The sequence below is a fragment of the Lepisosteus oculatus genome, chromosome 16 (assembly GCF_040954835.1).
Source record: "Lepisosteus oculatus isolate fLepOcu1 chromosome 16, fLepOcu1.hap2, whole genome shotgun sequence".
Lineage (NCBI taxonomy): Eukaryota > Metazoa > Chordata > Actinopteri > Semionotiformes > Lepisosteidae > Lepisosteus > Lepisosteus oculatus.
In genome coordinates, this window is record NC_090711.1 from 8,854,802 (window position 1) to 8,876,006 (window position 21,205).

General features: G+C 43.0%; 1 protein-coding gene across 1 annotated transcript; it reads left to right on the forward strand.

Annotated features, from left to right (window-relative positions):
• The first annotated feature begins 4,457 nt into the window (after positions 1-4,457).
• On the forward strand, positions 4,458-18,077 carry rbm38 (RNA binding motif protein 38). The gene is made up of 4 exons (XM_006639503.3): positions 4,458-4,955; positions 7,779-7,902; positions 10,203-10,257; positions 16,472-18,077. The coding sequence occupies exons 1-4, from the start codon at positions 4,746-4,748 to the stop codon at positions 16,770-16,772; spliced, it is 690 nt and encodes a 229-aa protein (XP_006639566.1). The 5' UTR covers positions 4,458-4,745; the 3' UTR covers positions 16,773-18,077.
• The last annotated feature ends 3,128 nt before the right edge of the window (positions 18,078-21,205 follow it).

Sequence of the window (21,205 nt, forward strand, 5' to 3'; positions counted from 1 at the left end):
TTCAGCATGGAATAAACATATTACTTGTTCCTTTGCAGCCTACGGATGCTGACGCAGCTACCCACCTGAACTTATATGCAATGAGTTTGATTTAACTTTTAATTGGACATGAGTGAAGTTCAAATACACTATATTCTGTCCAGATGGTACCATGGGTTTATGATGAGCAACCAAGACGTTTTCATTTTTCAAATCGTCACTTTGTCTTGATACAGTGATGCTTTGTGGTCTGCAAATGATTCTGCTATGTGTTCATATTCATAGTGTTCAGGTATAAATAATGAAACACTTTAGAAATATTTAAAGATCAATAATAAAGGGACATCCAGCATGCCTGTTTGCAGCAGAGATCATATTCAGTGTTTGTTTTTAGGTTTTAAGCTTTCAGTAGTCTTTTTTGTGCCTTAACAATACTCTTTGTTTTTTCCTTGTGTTAGCTTTCCACCAGGGGGCGTGCCTTGTTTCTCTTTTCACAAATGTTTACATTTTCCACAGGGGATTTTTGATGCCTTTCATTCTTTATCCTTTTAATGGTCGGCAGAGATCTGGTTAGTAATTATTGCAGTGAATAAACAAATGTATTTGTATGTTTTGTGACAATTATCAATGTAAGCATGGCTATATAGAGAATTCATTTGATCTTGAAGTGTAAATACAGTTAGGTTTAATGGGGCACATTTGAATCTTTCAAACCACACAATCTCACCTTCGCACAATCACTGTGTTTAAGGTGTCATAAACGTGTGTGCATAGAAATTACAGTTCTGATTTGATTGGTCAGAATTGTTGCATTTGTTTTCTTTTTAATTTGCAAATTCTGTGCTTTACCTAATTTAGCTCTTTATGATTATGATGCAAAAATAACCGTGAAGATCATTACAAACGTCTGTGAGGACAATCCTGAAAACCATCAAGGTCTGACTGGATGAAGTGAAGAATCAAAAACAAAGGTGAAAAAGATTAGCACATCTTAAGGTGTACTTTTTTTTAACAAAACAATTGAGGCAATAGATAAGACAGACATTATACAGCAGCCTTGCAGTTTACTTACCAAATTGGTATTCACTTGAATGACCACTTGGCACGTCAGACCCAGTTTGTATTGCTGATTCTGTCATTGCATTTATAGGTCTAGATGTTTTCAATCTAAATAGTTAGCATTTGGAACTAAAGGCTAATGTTCCCTAGATTGCTGTGTATCTCTGAATGCTGAGTGAAGTATGACCAATGGTACAGTAACTCCTTAGGATACAGATGTTGGATTTTCATATGGATACAAAGGAATGAGTGGTGTTGTAGTTTAATGTAATAGAGTTAGTGCATCCGATATTTTTCTTGCCTAACTGACTTTTTAAAAAAAGAATACATTTTATGGATCGTTGGCTTTTTTACTTTGTGATTCCATGTGCTTTTTAGATACAGCACTCATTTAAACTCAATAGATTTCAGTGCGTTTTAGATTGGACAAATCAAGGAATTTATCTTTACAGTATAGCCAATTCAGTTATTATAACTGATAAGTAATGGAAGCAAGTAATCTAACCTGAGAGCATTTTGTTGTCATTAGAGGCAAGGAGTATGCTAACTGCTTGCTAAATTGGCAAATGTGTCCATTTTCTTGTTCTATAAAGTCTAAATAAACATTTTTACTTTTTTATTATTTCTGAATGACAATAATCACTTATTGGACAATGCTATCCCATCCAAAACAGTGTCCTCTTATCTTGGTTAGTTTAAAAGATATGGAAGTATTATTTAGGGGAATATTTTAAAGGTTTAAAATGGAGAGTTATAAAAATGAAAGCATGTTTGGGTGGGTTAAGAAACACAGGATCAAAGCAATGATGCTCAGGTAAATTTGTGAGGGAGACGGTGAGAGGGAATCAGGTTCCTGACAGCGATGTGACAATGAGGAGGTAAACGCTGGCACGTGTGAAACTCCAGAGGCTCTCACAGAAAATAAAAATGTTTCAAGGTGAGAAGCATCTAGTTTATTGAGCCTATTGTTAAACTACTTCCCTGTGACTCTTCTCAGTTGGTGAGAAATGGGTACTTTACATAAACACAGCTTCAAGGCCTAATTCTTTGGCAGTTTCTTTCATGTGGAGAAAACAGAAATATGTTCCCTGCTGAAAGATTTGACAAGATTTTTCAAATCCCCTACCATATTACTTCCATGGTTACTTCAGATGACAAACTGCTTTTTTTCTGATAGATCATTTGTTCCCCTTAGAAACTGTATGGAGAAATTAGACTCACCTTTATGGTAAAGCTGAACAAAAGTTTAAATCCTCAATACAGCAAAACACTGTGCAGAGCTGAGGATGAAAAAATAAATAAACCATGAACTTCAGCTTCGCTGCCCTTTTTTCTTAAAAAAACAAAGCAAAATCTCAAAATGGATTACTTTTAGATCATTATAAACAATGCAATTGTTATTTGTAAGATTGTTATGCTGCCAAAATAAGGGCACCTATGCTGCCACTAAACTGAAACAAATTAAAAATGATCAGTTGCTCTTATTGGCTTCTGCCCTTGTCAGTGTGAAGTATGAGATTGATGGATGCTTCCAGTACCTGTTGATATTCGTATTTTTCAAAGAATCAGACAGACCTGAAGCCTCCAGACACTGTCTCCTGCTGCCCCCCCCTGTTTTCTCCAGTGTATTCTCCACTGCTCCAGGGCACATGGGACATTGGTTAAGAAGAAATGCTGTAGGCACACTTCCTCACTGCCCCTGGCACGTACCCATTAATATTTCAGCTGCAGGAATCCATCCATCTCTGTGTTCTTTACCAGAAAGCTGCTCATATCTGGTCACGAAGGAAGAACTAATAGGTTTATTCCACGCTGAAAAGAGAAGAAAACACACCACGTTTCAGCTGTGGAGCCTTCTTCGGGTGTAAGAAAGATAGGGCAGTCAGCAAAGATATGGCATCTGGTCATGGCAACCTGGAGCCTGTCTCAGGAGCACACGGGGCACAAGGGGGCTCACCAGTGCATCGCAGGTCACCCCCAATTAGGCCATTAATTAGCAGCACCAATTCTTGCAGCCAGTATAAAGCATCTGGCCAAAAAAAAGGTGGAGATGAGGAGCTACAAATGTACCTGTTTACAATAAAATGGACATAACTGGAGTCACATTTTATGTCCTGGGGCAGGGATTCATATTAGTCCTGAACATGAGTCATTCAGGTTTGTTTTAGTTAGTACGAGGTTTACATGTTCAGAACAGAGCAAGGACTAAGTGTGTACGGGTATTTTGTTTTCTAGAGGCACTTCAGTGAGAAAAGGAAAGCGGAGCTCTAGTTCCAGGAACAGCAGGGAACCGTCTTCATTCCGTATGGGTAATCTGCATCATGGCCTACACAGTTGTCGTCACATAATATCTGGGGTATCTCGAGGGGCCACGGGTGATGAACACCAGCAGCTGGGAAACGGAGGCCGCGGGTTTGCATCCGCTAGGTGTCAGTATTGTAATTAACGGTCGTTGCTGTTGTCATGCACATGTGTTTGAGACTCGGTAAACAGTAATAAAGAGGACGGTCAATTTTCTAACTACTAAAACGACCATTGATACAACACAGCTCGACTGTAAAATAAGTAAATAGAAACGGTGGATAACGCCGATACTACCGGTTTTCAGGTGCTGTTGTATGTAGTAAATGTACAGTTCTGATTCATTCAAAATTTAAAGGCGGCTTTCTGGGGCGGTTTTTTGTTGTTTGCTCTGTAAAACCGTATCTGTCATTTTTCTTCTGGCGTTTCGCGGATATGAGCCGGGTCAGCGTGGGTTTTAAATGCAGAGTATTTGCTGAGCAAATACTGTACTCCCAAGCCTAGGCGACGGGCGCGAAAAGCGGCGTGTGCTCAGCAGCTGCCTCTTGTTTAAACTGAAAGTCGAAACCAAGCCAATGGTTTTTTTTCCCCCACAGGCCCGCTGCTCGTAGCACAAATAACCCTTTTGTCAGCGTGTGTACCTTGTAATTTACAACAAATCATTCTTTAAACACTCTGAACTTTAAACATTCTTTGAAACATGAAAGCAATGCCTTGAAATTAAATCAAATACACACCGCCAAGGGTGTGTGAACACGTAAATAAATTGTAGATATTTAAAAAATAATAAGTGCATAAATGGGGGGTGATGACTTGGACTTTAATCTGAATTGTTTTTAATCCGGGTGCTGGTAAATGAAAGTGTTTCAAGAGCACCATGCCCGCTGGCGCTGCACTGCCCTGCTCTGCTCAGACTTTCTTTGTGTTCAAGACAAAAGCAGGTGCAAGCCGAAAGCGTGGGGGGTGGGGCATGATCCGGGCTGGTGTGACGTTACAAGCCGTCCACAGCGGAGGTACGCGTGTGAAGGGGCGGGAGAGACCAAATACTCTGCCCTGTGATTGGATCAGAAGGTTCGTGGGCGGGGTCACCACAGGCCCATATAAAAGCCTTTCCGGGAGGTTTGTCAAGTGGTAAATGAAGGAAGCCACCTGCGAAGTGTGAACTTATATTAAGGCGGCAGCGTCTTACCCTCTCAAAGAAAGATAAAAATATACACGGAATAAAAACCTATACAGGGGAGACACAGACCGGACACGGAGTCTAAAAATATTCTACTCTACCTCTGGATTCTTCCTCTTATTTTTTAATGTTTTAAAGTGCAACCCCCGTTGCTTATATGTGTTGCATTTCTTGTGCTACTAGGAATCATCGTCCTAAGTGTTGTTAATATCTTCATATTTATTTAATGCTTTTGCACCAGTTCGTGAACGGGTCTCTGGAAGCTATGCATCCAACAATTCAAAAGGACACTACTTTTACAAAGATCTTCGTGGGCGGCTTACCGTATCACACCAACGACGCGTCTCTGAGAAAATACTTCGAGGTGTTTGGGGACATTGAAGAAGCTGTGGTCATAACGGACAGGCAGACGGGGAAATCGCGGGGTTACGGCTTTGTAAGTATTGCAAAACGCGTTTTTATTTCGCTTTCATTTAGGCGCTTTAGCTAGGCTGTTGACTGCTGGGCAATATCAGTACTAATAATGTTTTTACTGCGTAATGCTCATCCATCGGTTGATTGCGTTCTGGTTTATGTTGCAAGATGGTCTGTATCCGTTTGTGACTTCTGCCATTCGAATGGTGGAGGGTGGCAATAACTTCAATTTTGCTTGCTCATGATTTGTCAACACGCTTTTGGCGTGGGGGCACATTGCTCTCGGCTACATACTGTGTGTACAAGGACGTGACGGTGTATGAGGGATCCCACTGAAAATACGCTTGGCGTTTGTTTAGGAGCCATGGGACAGGAAACTATTGTGTAAAAAGACGCGTCAAAGACGATGCCCGTTTTTAAGTGTTTATTCTCCGTGAAATCGAGTACTGAAACGCGCATCCCGTTCCTGGATAGCTAAACACCGCGTTATCCAGACGCGAAACCGAAGTGCCCGGGGTTACAACGGGCAGAAAGGTTCCGCAAAAAACAACAACAACAAAAGCGCCCGGAGAAAGTGTTATATTATTTGTGAGTGGGGAGGGAAATGAAATGCAGTTCGCGGTCTGAACTGGAGCGGAACAAAGTTCGCTGTGCGGTCCCACAGCCCGGGCGAGGAGCGGCGACAAGGGCGAGCTGTTCCCCAGCGCCAGTCCAGAGCTGGTTTTCGCTGGCTGTGGCACCAAAAGTTGGGGAGAATGCGGAGGAACACGGCATGGTAAATAAGGTTTCGGCTTGGATTTCCGAAAGTTGATTAAAAAAAAAAACATCCCCCGCTTTTCAAGGTGAACTCGCCGATCGCTTCCTTCCGGAACGCCAAGTTATTGTTCTAACGGCACAGGTCTTGAGCTCGCATTCCGGGCGGCGTGTTTGTGTGCCCACGTCGCGTTGCTATGTGTGCGTGGAGCTCTTTGTTGGCGACAAGTTCAAGAAATGTGCGCATAACATCGTCGTCCTTGCAGTGCAGTCTCACGGAAGGCTTCTTGGTTTTTCGCGAGATTCGTCTTGAAGGAATGCAAGTCGGTTTTATTTCAGGGCTCACTTCCAGCACTCATTGTTCCCCATGGCGTTGTGATGAATTTCCCCCTGTTGATTTTAATAGCCACCCACTTCACGGGAAATGTGATTGGGTTGCGTTAATATTACGTAAAGGCTAGTTTTTTAAACGTTTCAATATATTGCATCTCTTAAATTAGCGACATCAAAAGCTATTACTAAAGCTAGGGATGAATTGTGATTTTTATCTGGGCAAGGGGTTTTAAGCGGTTACGTCATGTGTTGCCAGTCCATTTGGCAAATGTGTGCGTATTGACAGAACGAGATTTAAACTTCACCTGCTCTTGCGTTGAAGGACATCATTTTTACGTTACGTTTTTTTTTGCGCTTGGCATGAAACTTGTTGACTTGACTTCCCTTTTCTGTGCCGTACTGAGTGTACCACTCTGGCTGTGTGTAAACCTGTCCTTATCTTTTCAAGTTTGTAAGCGTGAGTCACTTCCACTGTTCAAATGGCAGGTACAACTTCGAAAGCCTGAACAACCAGTATGACTGCATCTCTCTGGGATTTCTTTTACACTACTTTTCCACACTTTGACCTTGAGGAGTTTTTATCCGAACAGAGCTTCAATTATAACGAGTTCAGGCCTTGGTAGGGATTTTTTTTAAATGGGCAGTACAAGTCACAATGTGCCCTACATGTCCACACACCTCAGTAGTTGGAGGATGACTTATTTATGGACTCTCCAATTCCAGTTTTTCACAGTTTGTGCCATGGTTTTGAACCTTATTCATTGGTTTACCTGATGAGTCGGTGGCGAATTAACCTGGGGACCCAGAGCAAGTTACTGGTGAACTTTTTGAGTGCTTATGGTTACAGCCAAAGAGGTGAACCGCAAGACCCTCTGATTTGGAATCCAGACCTCCAACAACTACACACTGCTGCTTGTTTTTTACAGACCAGACTCATATGAAGCTCTTTTTGGGTGGAGTTCCACATCCTTTAATACAACCCCTCCCACCCAAAGAATGAACTCCACCTCCCCCCTCAGATGGCCACCTACAAATGTGATGCCTTGAAACCATCATACTAGTTGTGCAGACAGGAAGTTTGGAAGGGGGTGCTACATGTTAATGTTGCACGTTCGCAACTTCCTCCCTCATGAAGTGGCACCTTTTAGTTTCTTGTACCCTTTGTCAGGTGTAGTTCTGACATTCAGGCAGGATTTTGACCCGTTTGCAGCTGTGTATGTTTGTCAGATAATTTCCTGCAGCTCCTAACAGAGGAGCTGTTTTTGTTTAATAAACAAAAACAAGAACCCGGGAATCCCTTCATTAACGGTTTAAGCCTTAATCACGAATGACTGGTTTTACTGGTTATTTGCGAGTTTGTAGTTTAGTGACACACTGTCATTGTATCCCATGAGTTGCAGATATGTGGGTCCTGTAGCTCTTATAGTATTCCTACTCGACCGGAGAATAAATTACGTGAAGAAACTTGCTTGCCGAGACGCAGAGCTACTTCTGCCCCAGCAACAAACACAAGTTCTGTGCAGTTGAAACAGGTCTCTTCATTGGTCTTGTTCACTGGTTACACACCGTTGAGATGGAAAACGCCCAACTAACGTTTTATTTTGAAAGCACCTGTATTTTTTTTTAAAGCCCCTTCAGGGTCCTTTGGGCTTGGTATCGATGCTTGTGGCCCTCATGCAGAGCATGATATTAAACGGGGCTTGTGAGCTGTGTGGGAGTGTGTATTCTGAGAAGTGTGTGCTTTTGTCGTCTCTGCTAGGTGACAATGACGGAGCGGGGAGCCGCCGAGCGAGCCTGCAAAGACCCCAACCCCATCATCGATGGCCGAAAGGCTAATGTCAACCTGGCCTACCTGGGGGCCAAGCCTCGCAGCCTGCAGGCAGGTGAGTAGGCCAGAGGAATGGCCAGGACTTGCACTCGGCGTTCAGTGTGTGAGGTAGGATCTCTTGATGCACTCGTGCGGTGGCTCTGTGGCTAAGGATTTGTAGCTGGAAGGTTGCGGGTTTGTATCCCGCGGCCTGGCAGAGGAATCCTACTCCGCTGGGCCCCCGAGCTGCTCCAGGGGTGCTGTATAAATGGCTGATCCTGCGCTCCGACTCCAAGCTTCTCTCGCTGTGCGTCTCGTGGAGAGCAAGTTGGTGTATGTGAAAAGACAAATTCCTAATACAAGAAATTTTATATGGCCAGTAAAGTGATCTTATTTAAAGTAAGGCAAGTGGGGGGAAAAAGCATTAGAGATCCTTCTTGGGTTAATAATGATCATCCTTTACCTGCTGGGTAAGCCCAGTGGTTAACCTTTTTGCCCTGTGGCAGGGGTGTCTTCATTAGTCTCAAGGTTTTCAGTCCAACGCTTGCCTGGGTGACTTAATTGGATCAATCATTCTCATTCTCTCAATGCTTTGTGTTAAACCTCTGCTAATTTAAGGCAGCCTATAAAACCCGCAGGAGCAGGGCTCTCCGTGACCAGTACTGGACATCTCATTAGGATTGGTACAAAAAGTAACTTCTTTATAAATGGATTGCTGCAACTGAGCAAATGAGGCAGTTAAATCTGGTCACGTTTAGGTTACATGTTTAACTTTCCAGCTGCTTTGTGCAGCACCGTGAAAAGTCAGCAAACACCTGAGGTATATTTAATTCATTTGTCACATTACATGACTTTCCCTAGTGTTCAGTCATAGCCTTCATTTACATAATGGGGAGAAAATCGCAGCAAGTTGTAGAGAGTCGCAGTGTGTGCCCGTTACCATCAGTTGTGTAGTGTGACACCCCCAGCGACTCGGTCATAGCGCTCTTAACAGCCCCTATGCCTCTCTGTGACTTGGTACAAGAAGCAAACTGGTTTGCTTTCCTCCTGGCGAGTCGCAAGTCGTAGGGGCGGGCTCTCCTGTCTGTGACAGTCAGGATGAGCCAATGAGCGCTCAACCAGGAGTACCATGACAAAACAAATGTGATGTACTCCAACTTCTTCGGCCTATCCTCTTTTTTTTTTCTTCTTAGTCACAAGGGAAAGCACAGACTACAGCGAAGGCGACAACTACCTGCTTGTCCTCCATGTTTACTTTATTACGGGGTGCTCCGTGTTGATTGGTCGCCAAAATGAGGCGGCCTCACGGTACTTTCGTGGCGCAATACGAGACTTGGAACCGCGATGAAAAGTCGCGAGGGAATCGTGTAGTCACCCCCTGCGGTTCCTAGTCGTATAATTTGACACCTCTTAGGACAGAAATGGCAGTGAGATTCAGCAACTGCAGTCGTTAAATTTGACATGCTCTGTCAGGTCCTGTAGTGACACCAGCTCGGAGTTTTTGCAATTGGCTTCAGTTCTGCAGCTCTGCTTTGTAGGGGGTTAGAGATCTGCAGGAGTTATAGGCAGGTCATGATGGAACACCTTAGAGTTTAATTGGGTCACTTACTCAGATAAGAGCTTACCGTGATGAAAACAAGTAGACCTTGAAGCCTCTACAACCCTAGAACTCCTTTTCTATCAAGTGTGAGCTGCAAGAATCTAGTTTGGGGAAAAATATTGACTCATTTTAGTTTTGTGTTTTTTTTCTTTACTTATTGATATTCAAGTGATTTCTTGGATTACTAATTTATCAAATATTGGCTTATGTTTCACCATAGTTACACAGAACAATGGGCAAGCCAGCCATGCTGGTCCTGAACATGCCTAAATAAATACTGTGCAAGTGAGGTCCATGACTGTTCTGGGGAATCCCCACCACTTTTATTACAGTTTCTTGTCTCGTTGTTCATCAGTTAACAGTTGATAAAACCCTTAGAAAAGCTTCTATGTTTAGGAGTTTTAGTCAGATAAAAGCATATCTGCCTGCATTTCTCAGTTTAGTCATGAGCATAAGTTATATAACATCCCGGAGGTCTGTAGTTTAAAAGCATTGTGTGTGTATGAATCTGGCGGGGCATAAGTGAAGTTTCTGGCTGTCCTTGTTCCAGATTATTTCATAGTTTCCTGGGACACTCGGGTTACAGGCACGATGATCAAAGCAGTGATTTGTGAGCTGGTTCCATGGATGGACTGTAAACCACAGGAGCATAGAGAACTGGAACTTGAGTTGACTGTGAGCTTTTGGACCAAGACCAGCGTGCCCTGTGGAGACCTGTTTGGCTTTGCTCACCGCTGGGCTCTCCTGACCCTTGTTTTCTTGCCCTGTTGTCTTAGGTTTTACCATCGGTGTTCAGCAGATCCACCCATCTCTAATCCAGCGACAGTATGGGTAAGTGAGGGGAAGAGGGAAATGGGTCTTTTTGCATGCCTGTTTGTCATTTTCAGATGCTAACCCTGCTTAGAGCTTAGTCAGACCTGCTGTACATGGTTCCTTGCATTGTGTGGATGATAGTTTTTGCATTTAATTTAAAGGCTTAATTCAGTTTCTCTGCTATACTTTATACTGCAATTGCATTAGATCCCTCAAAATAGGCATCACAGTTTAGTGCATGTGCACCCCATTGGTTAAAATGTGAAAGTGGTGAGAGGCTGAAAACTGTAGAAAAGGAGAGTTAATTGAGAATTCACCCTAGGATAGGCTCAATCTGGGGAAAGTCGTGTTAGATCTACGCTGATGCCAGGGTCTGTCTTTAGTTCAATGAATATTGTCCACTTCTAATCACTCAGTATTATTTGTCAAGCCTTTTTTTACAAGCCTGTTTAGTTGCCTGTTTTACCCACGTTTAACTAATTCTTGCTAGTAAAAGTACATGGCTAATATTGGATAACAACCTTCCAGCTTGGTGGTCTCTGTTAATCTTCAAAATCTGAGAGCCCTCAATTGGGCTGCCTGAAGAAAATGGCTTGTTTTGTAAACAGGCAAGAGAGGCAAAGAGTTTATCCTGTCATGGTCTAGAGATTACAATAAATGCGTTCAGTGGTAGGGGTTAGTGCAAAGTTTTGTAAAGCTTCTAGAGCTGTAGGCTAAGGTCTTAGAAAGTCTATAGGATGGGAAATGTCTGGATTCGCTCCGTACTTTCCAAGATTGTGAGCCAGGGCTGACGTAGGTGACAAACATTCATTCCATCTGCATGTCTGTCACCTCTCTCCGCATCCGCCCAGCTTCTAATGGAGAAATTAGGAGAATTTGGATTCTTGTTCAGAATCCATGCTCCTGTATATAAAAAAAAAACACTAAAACTGTCAGTTTTATTTTTGGTAGAAGCAGAAATGACTCCAGACCTGGTCAGAGAATCAAATGTGAGAGGGATAACACCACTCTATTAGGACTTTGAAAATGTGTAAATATAGCATATAAAGGTGTAAGATTCAGATCTTCTCTGAGATTAGGATAGCAGAAGACCATGTTTTAGGTCATCAGCATTTTAAATTTTAAACATTTGTCTTAATTATTGATCCAAATGGCTTTCAAGGAGCAGGGCAAACTGTGGCCTGAAGCATTTATAAATTAGTAATTAGTTCATATCTTGTGATAGAGCTTCGCAAAAGCTAATGTTTGGACTTCAATGAGAACTCAGACCTCAGAAGTCTTTTGCTGCTAGTTTCCATTGTGGAGTAAGATATACAGGGCCTCGTTGCCTCACCAAGTTCAAGGTCGGGCTCACTGAAGTGGAGTGAATTTGAAGGAGTATGTTCTACTCCATCCTTCAACAAATGATTCTGATTGGAGAGGCATACAATTTGTTGTGCTTTAATAGCATGGAGTTTAACTCAACTGTGAAATGTTCCCACGGTTGTATTTAATGTTTTGGGGTAAAACGCCTCAAAGGAGTTCTGTACCTAAGCTGTTAATTTTTTTTAACCTTGCATCAAGAACAGATCACTAACTACTTGATGGAAAACCAAATGCCAATTCTTTTTTGTTTTAGAGGCGGCAGGTAAACTGTAGTTTCTAATCCCACTGGGTGTTCAGAAAATCTTTAGAATACAAAGCGCAAGAAGGAATAATGTCTTGGTTAAATATGTAATACGGTATCTTCCTTTAAAAGTTTAGTATTCTGAAGCTTTGAAACCTCTGTGAAAATGTGAAGCTAATCAATTGCAAAAGCATATGTTAGGGAAAGCAAAGTGAAAACAATAGGCAATAAGTGCCCTCTTCAAAAACAGGCAAGGATCTGTCTTCAGAAAATAAAATACAAACCATTGGAAAATAGAAACACTGCTTCTGAGGCAATATGAATAAACTTAGACACAGAGTGCTAATAGTTTACTCCCTTAAAAGAGAAGGCTGATTCATACCTGTTCGTCCCTGTGTAGTGATATGGACAGCACCTGTCCTGTTTGTGCTACCAGACAAGTGTCCTTATCTGTAATGTCAACAGCAGATGGCCCCTCCAGCAGCACAGCTGCTCTGTGGCCCTTGGAGGTTAATGGTGCTGCTGGAGGTGAAGAAATTCCTGAGGGTGACCAGAACCTTGTTTTGAGTACTGTGCTCCAGTACCGGAGCCAGCAGTTGGGTACCGTCCTCTGCACACAGTCTTGGCCTAGGGGCGTGGGGCACAAGCACTGGGGTGAAGTGCAGGCAGGCGGCAGGCTGTGCTCATGCTCTGGCACTTGTCTGCTTGTGTGGGAAGCTACTCGCCCATCCTCTATCTGATGAGGTGGGGGGGAGGGGGCTGAGACAGACGTGAGTTTTTTCTTTTGCACAATAGGGAGGGGAAAAGGCAGTGAAAACTTGACACATTTCCTGTTCAGACAGAGGAGCCTGGGGATTAAGACAAAGAAAATGTGCAAGAGGGGCTGAATGCTGAAGAGACTGGCCCCGCCTTTCCTCCACTGCTACTTTTAAAGTATCGAGATTTGGATGAACTTGCCTTTGTTGAAAACATATAAATCAAAGTGTGAAAATACCCTTATACCTACAATTTTTGAAAATTGCATCTTCCTTCCCGTTTTATTCAGCACAGTATTTGAGTCGTGTATAGTTGAGGTTTTGTTTGGCCGGCTGGCAGAAACGCCTTTAAGTCGTTTCTCCGTAGTCTCCACTTGGTGTTCCTTAATATGGCTGTGGAACTGAATAAACGCGTTGAAATATCCCTTCAACACTTAAGGGATATTATCCAAATGGTCACTGATCTTCAGTCATGCTGAAGGAAGCTGACTGGTAACAGGCATTGCATTATCCTGCCAGGAGATTTCTAAGACCCGTGATAAAGCGTTTGCCACCAGATGTGGCTTCGTAGTGCTGGATTGTCTGTTGTGCAAGGATTTAAACCACAAAGCTAGGTTTTTTCCCCATTTAGCTTTGAGATTGTCAAGTTATTTGCTTTTTCGGAAGCACATGCACCTCAACACCAGTGTTGTGAGGATCGAACTTATCCCTCACTTGGGACATATCTGCTAGGGAGAAGGGCCCTCTATGCCCCACGGGACAAGAGGGAGAAATTGAACAAGTTTTCTTCATTTTAAACTGGGGAAAGCGCTTGTTTTTTTTTTCCTCTCCAGTAGAACAGCAAATGTTCACAGTATGTCACAAGCTCTTAAATGCACTGCTTCTTTCCCTCTGTGTATTGCATTCCTGTTTCAAATGAGGAGTAATGGGGTGCTGAACACTTCTCAGCTCTCCAGGAGCTCCAGTGTGCCCAGATGCTCCCAGCTATGCGTGGGGGACTGTCCCTTCATTGATGATGGCTATAAACGCAGACAGGCTGAGGGGGAGAAAAGGAAAAGCAGACTGAAATGTTAATCTAGGTTGAGGTTGCCCTCTTTCACCCTTTTAGCCAAGTACAAAAATCTAAAATAAACATACACTATGTAATTAGTATTATATTTGGGTTAACCATTAAATATCCCTCGTCACTTAATGATCTTGACCATCATTTTGTTTCTCCTTGTGCAATCCTAATTTTCAAAGGTATACCAGTCTTACACCGGAGTGCCAAATCCTAAATCGCAGAATGTTCTGTGCGTTGGTTTGGAACTGAATGAAGCATTGTTTGTTAATCCAGTCTTGTGCGCAAAGCACTACAAACTAACATTCATAATTGATAGTTTGGGTATTGTGTATGTTCATGGTACTTTATCAGTGGGTGTTGCGATGAGAAAACATTTTCTTAAATGCAAACTGAGCGACCAAGTCATGTGCAGGGAGGGGACTTGCATTTCAGGATCTGTTTAAATATTTCCTGTTGGTTGTCCAGACTTCACTAAGATTTCAGAAGCTCTTAAAGCTCAGTCGGTTTACAGCTCGTCCTTGCTTCTCTCCCTTGAAACTCTGCATGGGGTGAAAGCGTTGATATACAGTATGCGGAATATACAAAATGGAATGTGATGCAATAACTGCACACTGCAAGATGGTGCAACAAATAAACATGTTCAAAAAGTGGTTTGAAAGATATTGCTCCAGATTTATGAATTGGATCTGATGTGCTTTACGTTGTTATGAAAAGGCCATGACCTTATCCCCATTCCTATACCAGTAAATTCTCAACACGGCTGCATGTCATTGTTCTGCTTGTTCTGTCTCTTTTTTTTTTTTTTTAAGTGATGAGCAATGTTGAACTGTCTCTAACTCCTTCTTTCTGGTGCTCTGGTGGCAGTTTGAAGCAGTCTGCTTGGAAGGAGCATGGCTCAGGTAGCCTCTGAGGTTTGGACCCGGTCTTTCCCTGACTGGAGGCTCTTTCCCTTAGGAGCGCCATCGCTGTCAACCCCTGCGGCTCTGGCTGTGGGTCTGAAAAGTGTGTGCTCTGCAGTGCTGTGGTGTGCAATCGAGTGCTTTACCCTGTGTGTATTGAACTGGCTGTGATTTATTTTATGACGCCCGAGAGTGATCGTCTGTTTTCTAGCATGGCTTTGGTTTGCAGTGACGGTGGCGATTTATAGTTTGAAGTGTGATCACTGGGACTTCTTTGCATCATGGGAGATTGGGGCAGGGCTGCAGAGGATGGATGTACCTATACCTCCCCCCACCCCCGATCAAAGGGGTTTCTGGGTGTGTGGGGCGGATGTACTTCCACCAGTTCATCTTGTCTGAGTGAGGAAACCACATGTTATCACCTGACTGATTGCACTCCTTGCTGGTTAAAGTGTGAAATTAAGCTCACTTCATATAGCAATGTGCCTGGATCTGATTTTTACAGTCCTACTGTAGTAGATGGATTCCCACTAACCAACCATTTGTAGCCATGTGTAACAAATTGATAAAATGCTCATTCTCTTCCCCCCCCCCCACTTTAGGAGACAGGCACAAAAGTAATATTTTAGTATCACTATTTTGTTGGAGTTGGGATTGCGAATTTGAAGCGTTCAAAATACGAAATTAGGATCAACTTTGGATATGTATTTGACTTCTTGTGCTGTTACAGTAGCTGTGCGTTCTCTCTCTCAGCCAGCCAGTTGCCTCCTTTGTTACAGCACTGGGTTGCTCTACATGGCATGTTTGTTGTCTGGCTTTGGCTGGTTGTCAGTCCCCATAGTCTTCAGAGGAGCTGTGCAGGGAGACTTGCAGTGCTGGCTGTCAGGCTCCAAGGCCGAGTTAAAAATAGCTGGCCCCAACACAGATTCTGGATCCTGGGCAGTCCTGATCAAGATGAACAGCCTTACCATGGGCCTGAACAAAGGCAATGCTATCAGTCTTGTATCTGTTGGCTATACAAGCTTTATTTCCAATTTTAAAGCAAGCAGCCCTCTGGCCTAGTCCTCTACATCTCTTCTGAATTGCTCCCAGCACAAGTTAAAGACTGCGGTTTAATGTTTGGCCTGATCACTGAATAACAAAGTGGAACAATCATTTTTTTCACCTGTTTCCGTGCTGTCAGTTAGTGCTGCTTCACACAGGTGAATTAAGTTGACTTGTTCCGTTTCCTTTGCACCTTTTTTAAACGGTAAGATGAATCCAGTTGTGGAAGTGTGTGGAAACCAGACCTAGACATGCTCGAGCTCTTGTTTTTCCACGCATTGGTTTAGCACTGGTTTTGTAATACCTCGATAAAAGTGGACCAAGACTTAATTCTAGTGTTTCAGAACTGCCACTGAAACTTTTTTTTAATGAAAGTCATGAATGTATCGATGCGTCGATGAGAAGCATCTTCCTAAAATACTGAGCCTTGAAAAAGCCAACCAATCGCTGTAAATGTTACAGAAGCAGAAACCTTAAATCATAATGTGCTCAGGTGGATGTAGACTTGCTCTTTATTGGGGAAAACGGAGGATAGTCCAACAGTTAAAAATACCCAGAACAATTTGCTCTCTTGAAAACGCAACCAGGTCAGAAGTATTTGCTTAACTTCATATCACTGAAGGTAGTTGCTGTGAAATGCACTCTGTTTTTTTTTTTTAATACTGTTGAAATATCCTCTGTTTAGTGGCATGAAAAACAAGTACACCTCCATCTGAGCTTGAAGACATGGGTGGTCACTTACTGTGACGTGCTTGGAGAATTACCGAAACACAGTTTGATTATGAATAGCAGTCATTCTCCAATTCAACAGATGCATTCCCCCCCTTTCCTTCATGTGACTAACGACCCTGTATCTTGTTTGCAGGCTGACCCAACAATATGTGTACCCCCAGGCCTTCGTTCAGCCGGGGCTGGTGATCCCTACCCAGGTGTCTTCTGTAGGTTCGCCCTACCTGGACTACAGCGCCGCCTACACCCAGTACGCCTCGGCTGCCTTCGAGCAGTATCCCTACGCCGCCTCGCCCAGCTTCCTGGGGTACGGGTATCCCCCCACCCCAGCCTCGACCCCCGCCGCAGTCCAGCAGCCCCTCTCCACGGCAGCTGCCCCCTCTGCCGCCTTCATCCAGTACCCCCCCCAGCAGGTGCACCCCGACCGCATGCAGTGAGATGCTGTGGGGGGGGTTTAAGATGGGGGGGGGGCGTGCACTGCTGGGCCTGGGGGGGGGAGGGGGGGACTGGTGACTCAGTCAATTGCACTATGACATGATGCAACACCACACACCAGGATGAAGTTCTGTGACTGAAGGACACGATCGCATCAAGGGCTTCCACAAACACATTTTGGACATTGATTGCCACTATCCTTGTCGTTTCTGTTTTTGCAAACAATGGAAACCTGACCCGTGTCTGTTGCCAAACACGGTCCTGATCTGAGCGACGAGCGTCCCGAGTTGCTGATGATTTGGCAAAAGAGGAGAACCTGCAGCCTGCTTTCACCGCGCCGGGGGGAGGGAGGGGTGATGGTCCAGCTCAGGGCCAGCTAGACTGGGCTGTACAGGCCGCTCCAGCGCGGGCGGGTGAAGAGACCCCCGTCCGCCGAGGAGGGAGCTCGCGTGCGCCCGCGGAGGGGTCGAGCGTTTCGGTGTCATCAAGGCGCCGCTGCGTGGCTCGCGCCCTCGGAGAGAGCCGTTCAGTCAGGCCGTGAATTTACAAGTTTACCGTCTCCTAAAAGGGACAGCAGACTGCTTTCATTCAGTCTGAGAGGTACGAGGTGAGACTTCAATCTTTTTGAAATTATAATTGTCCAAAAAAAAAAGGCAGGAATACTTTTTTATGAGGCCTTAAGACTGCTATACTAATGCTCTTTTCCCACTGTGAATATCATAGGCCATTTTTTTAAAGAACGAAACCTTTAAAATAGATTTTTTTTTCTGTCTTTAACGCTCATGTTCACTTGTTCTTATTAAATTATTCTAGATCCAGTTAGGGTAACTGATTTCAATATGCAATGGTAACAGGGGGGAGGGGGTAAGGGTTAATATTTATAAGGTAGTTGACACTGTAAAACCTATGTATTTTATATATAACTGTTAAATCTAAGGTCATGTCAAATTATGCTTTTAAAAATCATGCCTGTGTCCACTTTTTTTAAAAGAAGATTGCTGCATCTTTAAGATAAATCTACAGTATTTATGTTGAAATATTTAAAATTTACAGGCTCGTTCTGGATTATTTGCTTCTGTTGGTTCACAGGTTAAAACTTTTGAAACATGAACAATGAGCTTTTTGCAGACTGTTAAAGAACAGCGTATAGTTAACGGGACAAGTTTCAGAAGGAATGATATTCGTTTTTGTTCCATAACCGCAATTTGCCGACACGGAGGTTTTGGAGCATTTTCAGTACCATGTTATTTATGTACAATGAAGCCATACAAATAAAAATAAATTGTAAATATTGGAAAATACACAAAGTGGTTTGCTTGCTTTTGCTTCAAACATTTTGGTAGAGCCTGACACTGAAAAGAGCACATTACAAGAAAAGTGATCTGTATGCAGTTGGAAGTCCTACAACAGTATGTGAAACCCCTGTTTAAAGTAATGTTCCAGGTTGATTCCCTATTTCTACAATGGGCATGTTCTATATTCAGTTGATGCAAAAGGGATTATAAAATGGCTAAAATCTGGGCCTGAGAAATACTGAATCAACACTAACATCAGAACATTTGTTTAAAATAGAGAGTCCCTGTACAGTGGGTATTATGAGTCACCATAGCTTGGTGTTGAGGGGAACATGCAAGGTGGTGTGTAAGTAACAGGAGGACTGTTTTTTGGGGCTACAAACGGTACCAGTTCCCAAGTCTTTAATACTCTGGGCTTCTGGTTTATGACTGTTTTTTGGGGTTTATATAGATGCCTTCAGATTGATTCTTACGTTCATAATTTACTATAAATATGACTTTTGGTCTCTCGTCATAATGTTTATTTCAATTTTCTCTGTTGGAAAAGAAAATGGCGAAAGCATAATCAAGAACAGGAAGTTTAATTTTCCTTGATTCTGATTATGTAATGAGTACATTACATGTAGATACATCCTGGTTATTCCCTTTGTCTTCCAGTAGTGGATATATCAGACTTATTCATTATACCTTTTTGATTCTGTACATCATTAGGTAAGCAGTTGCAGCCTAGTTATTTTTTTCCCCCCACAAGGTATGGAGTACCTACCAGGTGGTTAAAAGGGAGTATTCAATCTTTCAGTGAATAAGGCCGTTTGACTGAAGAGTCTACATGTGGGGTTATAGAACAACTTCAAATGTATGTTTATAGAGCTGGTGATTATTAGCTGTGCACTAAGCATTAACATTAAGCTATATTCCTTCCTCATCTTCAAACAAATCCTCAGGTCTAGTCTCTGCTGTGCAGAGAACTGTACCCACATCTCTGACTTGTGGTGGAATCACTTCAGCTCTGCAGTATCAGTCAACAAACAGGCCTCAAAGGCTCTTTATACTGGTTTAAAGATGGAGGAAAGCTCCTTGCTGCTTTTGGCTTTCCTCTGCATAAGTGGTGACTGTCCACTTCTTAAATATTATACTGTGGGCCCGGACCAGTTGTCTGCTTTTGTTTTAATTTTTTTTTCAGGACTTGTTTTTCTGGTTTATGTAGATGTCTTAAAATTGATTCTTACTTTTATTTACTGTAATAAGACTTCAGGACAGTTATGTCTGCATCCATTCATTTAAAGTCAGTGTTTCATACCTTTTAGTTTTCTCTGTTGGAAAAGAAATGGGTAAGAGCATAACGGAATACCTGAAGTACATCACGTCGTTCTAGGATGCAGACATTGCCCTGCTCGCGTGGGTTTGAAGACCTTGCTTGTGATGCGTTTCGGTTGCCCCGAGCTGTGCGCTTATCGCACTGGGTCTTGTGCAGGCAGAAGGGTATGGGACGTTGGGGGGGGGGGCCTGGTTTATCAGAATGTGCAGGCAGTATTGTGAGCCAAAACCATGCGCATTTCCCAGAGCAAAGACGGCAGACGTCTGTGGCTCTCACCAGAGAACACGCCTGTGACAACACTATATACCACAGCAGGAAGGATCAGGGTTGCACAGAAGAGCTCGGTTAGGTTCCCTTCCATCTGAAGAAAATCATGCAAGATGACAATAAGCATTGTCAATGTTTGAGTGTTGTAAATACTTCTTACTTTTTCTTGAGACATTTTTTTGCTGAAAGATCACTGTCCTTAAGGTCTCTTTCAGCTGCGAGATATGACAAAAAGTAATGTTCTACAATCAGTCTACTGGGTGACTAGGACTTGGGTCAGTATTGTTCAGAACATTAATCTTAAGTGGCATTCATTTGTTCTAAGTTTAGAACATCTTGGGGTGTTAAACATTGGCCTAGGAATGACACCAGCGTGGTGTGGAGACACGACACAGAGTATCTGAGGCAATGTCGGGAAGAGATGAATTACAGCAGAGCTCCTTAAGTAAATGCTTTGAGGGTTTGACTTTTTTTGGTCCTTTTAGAGGAAGGTCTGAAATGTTTATTCACTGCTGTCTGTTTTAATGCCTTTTATGATGAATTTTCCCCATATTCTCCAGCTTGAATTAATGATGTTGGAGACCCTTGATGAACAGGAGGGTCTTCTAGTCCCAGGAGGATTCTGCTGAGTCAGCAGCTAACACGTATGAGTAAACACCATTGGTGGTTTTGCAGTACGCAGGGCCTGTCTCATCTTGGGGTTCTTTCTTTCTCTTGCGTTTGAGTCATTTTCCTTTGTGACATTCATAGTTTCCATAGGATACAGAAGAGACAGCTACTGTTGCACATTTCAAGTATTCATAGTGTACACTGGCACCTACTTACACCTAATTGTGCTCAGAAGTAAAAGCTTTTAAAGGTCACTGTGAAAGGTTTTGCGCTGTTTGCTCTGGACATTGTGAAATAAATTGTAAATTATTTTCTACAGGGGTAAATTCAGCAAGCGACCAAGTATGTATGGAAGACTAACGTTTATTCAGTATTGCATTTTAGAATTAAATGCTTAATGGCTGTTATTTTGAGAGAATACTTTTTATTTAACCTGTTAATTGCATATAGCCATCTGTTTATAGTTATTGAAAATTGCAAGTACTTTTATTTATGTATGCCACAATAAGGGGGTGGAAACGGGTCACACTGGAGGAAGGCTGAAGCTAATTTGTTCTTCTGCTGTACAGGAACTGGTTCTGCATGGAGGAGTGACAGTATTTGGAGCAAAAAACACAAGTGCTTTCACAAAGGAGATGAGCTGGGCTTCAGCAGCTGCCTTGTAAAATACTGTGTGCTTTCATAGGGGTTATTGGTGACAATAGGGCCCTAGAGTATGTCTGCTGTCCCCGTAATTGTGTTGCAATGTGGCAAGCTAAATCTCACATCAACCCCTCCCTTTTTCCAGCTGTCACAAAGAAAAAGAAAAACAAGAACTCGGTTTCAGTGGGGGAAGTGTGTGGAGGGGGTGTTGTTGTCTGTATGTGCCCAACAGGGCCTCTCTCTCACTCCTCACGAGCTTTGGCTATTTGCAGCCCTTCGTGTCACAGTGCTGTCTCTTCGACAG